Raw genomic sequence first — 2,773 nt, 5'->3', positions numbered from 1 at the left:
TCAATGTTACCGCGGAAGCTCACACAGAAAATAGTAGTGCATGTTTGGCTGACAAATACAGCTGCACATATCAAGCTGCACAAACAAGACAGAGTTACGGATCCAGTTCCTGATCACTTACGACTAACTATCGCGGTTTTTTTAACGTTATAAGTAGAAAAATTAACCAAAAAAGATCTATTGTTATTCGAGTAAATCTACGTTTTATCTTCAATTTGGTGTTAAGAAAAGCGCATAAATAATAATAATTAAATTATAATTTAACTTTTGAAGTAAAGGTAAGAATTTCTGATCACCTGAAGTATATATCTGTATCTTATACTAAGCTATCAAATTTTACGTATAAACTTGAAAATAGTTAATAATTATTTTATAATTTTTTGGAATTAATTATTGTCATAACAATGTTATTATATAGTATCTACATAGTAAATTGATCAGGAATGGTACGACGGAATTCGCGAATATAAGCGAACGGCACGATTTATTGAAATAATAAAATGAAAGCGATTGTACGATGTTTGCTAAAATGATAAACACGGAGATTTATTCGAATAATAAAATTTGTTCGCCTTATTACATTTGTTGTGAACGATACGAATAGACAATGAAAGTACCGTGATGTCTTAACCTGCTGTTTGCACCGCGCGTCTGTTCAAACATACGCACTCGCAAAGATAACACGGAATTGGCGTATAAAAGCGTCGGTGTTGAATTCATCGACATATTCAACAGAAGTATCCCTCGAATAATCTATCAGACCAAGATGTCTCGTTTGTTCTTCACTTTGTTTGTCGTCTTGGCAGTGTTTTCCATTGGTAAGTATCGCAGATGCTTCTTTTTTATAAAGCAAAATCGTTAAAAAAAAACATCAATATATCACAGCGGCTTTGAGCGAGGAACGTAAAAGATGCCCGAGGAACGAGGTCTGGTCCGAATGTGGTGGACGTTGCCAAGCAACCTGCCAAAATCAAAACCCGATCTGCCCTCTAGTTAGTAACGTTACTTTTTCAGTCAACGTTTACGTTCGAAACAGATTGTAATGTAACTTGTATTTCAGATCTGCGAACCGGGATGCGTGTGCAGAAAAGGTCTGATTAGGAGCAGCCCAAAGGGCAGATGTATTCAGAAGTGTAAATGTAATCATGTTAACTAATTATCATGTTAAAAAGTGGATTTATAAAGTCATCACCGAGAGTGTCTCCAAGAAATGATATTCTTTTTAAAAGTGAAAGGAATGTTTCGAGAATAACAAAGTTGTACATTTTAAAAGAATCTTTAGAAACATTTCGTTATGTTAGGTCGTGCAATGTTCGCACTTAATTGCCGAACCGTTACACGATCTTTAGAATTTTGAAACCGAAAATAAAGCACACTTAGATTGTTTCGTAATGACTGTATTTACAAGTTGTGTGTTTGTGTGCGTGCGTGCGCGCGTTTGTGTGTGTGTGTGTGTGTGTGTGTGATGTTCACCGGGTGAGTTCTGGTTTGAGTCTGATTTTCGTGTGTCGTCGCTTCCTCTAAATTCGCTGAAGGCGTTACCAAACCTCGCTTCCTTATTGGTTATGCCCTGAAGGGGAAAGCAAATTTCTCGGTTTTTCCAAGTGACGTGGAGGTGGAAAACCTCTCCTTCAGGGTGAAGCGGACGTCGGTAAAATATCGCGCACGTGGTCACGGTGCGAGTTGACCGCGACGAAGCTTCGAGTCTCTCAACGGTAGGGTTTATAGCCGTATTGTCTGCGAGTCAGCGCGCCCCGGTAAGGCCCGGCGCGGATGGGTCCCAGGTTACCGAGCGCATGTGGCGGACTGCAGACCAAATGTTCGCTCCTTTTATCTATGACTCTCTTTGTGTCAACGAAATTGACATTGCTTGAACGAAGGAAATAAAATAATAAAAGATAACGGTAATGTCAGATTCTAAAGCCGTCGTTTCGGGTCTACGACGGAACACGTTACTTTCGGTACGTGATTCAATTGTAATATTCGGTTTTGGTAGAGGCACAAACAGCGATTGCTGTGTGTTCATTTGAATTCTATAAGGCCATAAAAGCCGTTTGGACCTAGCCATCATGTAGTCCTCACTTTCACAATATTAAAAAAAAATATAGTAATATTACTTGAATTCGCACCTATACAATGAGCTGTTCGGAAAGATAGAGCAATTACAATTACTCTCACTGTTAGAAACTCGGGGTACCAATTATTACCAGTTTCGGGGGTACACCCGGTATCTCCCGTTCAAGGTCACTAGTCGATCATGATTCTTCGTACAAGGGCGACGAAGAGAAAACATACTGTAAATGTTGTTCTTCTCTGACTTTTGTACGAAGAGACTGACAATGAGACACGTACGCGTTGCTATGCGTGCGAGCAAGAGAGCTTGCTACGAAAGGGAGAGCGAGAGAGAAGGATACAATCGAGATACACAACACCGGTCGGTTTGAAATCGCCGGGCGTCGGCCGTAACCGATCGGCGGTGTATCAGCTAAATCAGTTAGATCGAATCCTTTGAATAGTAAAGATCGTTCTAAGTATTTCGAAAAGTCGAGTCCGTTAAGAGATCGTTCTCTTATCTTGTATTTGCTCATATTTTGTATTAGCTTATTTATAGTGACGTGCTAGAAATAATGCAATCTTTGAGAATTTTTTAAAAGAAAAATACTTCGTGTTACAGTTTCAAGTTTTAAGCATTGATTCATGAACATTTGAAGAATGTATTTAAATTTTTGTAAGCAATAGTAATTATTATATTTATAGTTATCGTGGTTATAAA

The 2,773-nt window shown here is 38.7% G+C and overlaps 1 protein-coding gene across 1 annotated transcript; it reads left to right on the top strand.

The window, feature by feature from the left end:
- The first annotated feature begins 738 nt into the window (after nt 1-738).
- Nucleotides 739-1,392, top strand: LOC107190461 (allergen Api m 6-like). The gene is made up of 3 exons (XM_015579263.1): nt 739-818; nt 886-992; nt 1,061-1,392. Exons 1-3 carry the CDS (start codon nt 767-769, stop codon nt 1,154-1,156), a joined length of 255 nt encoding a protein of 84 aa, XP_015434749.1. The 5' UTR covers nt 739-766; the 3' UTR covers nt 1,157-1,392.
- Nucleotides 1,393-2,773: the final 1,381 nt, after the last annotated feature.

This window comes from Dufourea novaeangliae, unplaced genomic scaffold (assembly GCF_001272555.1).
Source record: "Dufourea novaeangliae isolate 0120121106 unplaced genomic scaffold, ASM127255v1 scaffold199, whole genome shotgun sequence".
Lineage (NCBI taxonomy): Eukaryota > Metazoa > Arthropoda > Insecta > Hymenoptera > Halictidae > Dufourea > Dufourea novaeangliae.
This window is presented reverse-complemented; position numbering and strand designations above follow the sequence as displayed.

Excerpts from the sequence above, each read along its gene's own strand:
- LOC107190461 (XM_015579263.1), top strand. The coding sequence starts at position 767 with ATGTCTCGTTTGTTCTTCACTTTGTTTGTCGTCTTGGCAGTGTTTTCC. Across the intron at positions 819-885 it reads CTTGGCAGTGTTTTCCATTG|CGGCTTTGAGCGAGGAACGT; the intron begins GTAAGTATCGCA and ends AATATATCACAG. Across the intron at positions 993-1,060 it reads AAAACCCGATCTGCCCTCTA|ATCTGCGAACCGGGATGCGT; the intron begins GTTAGTAACGTT and ends CTTGTATTTCAG.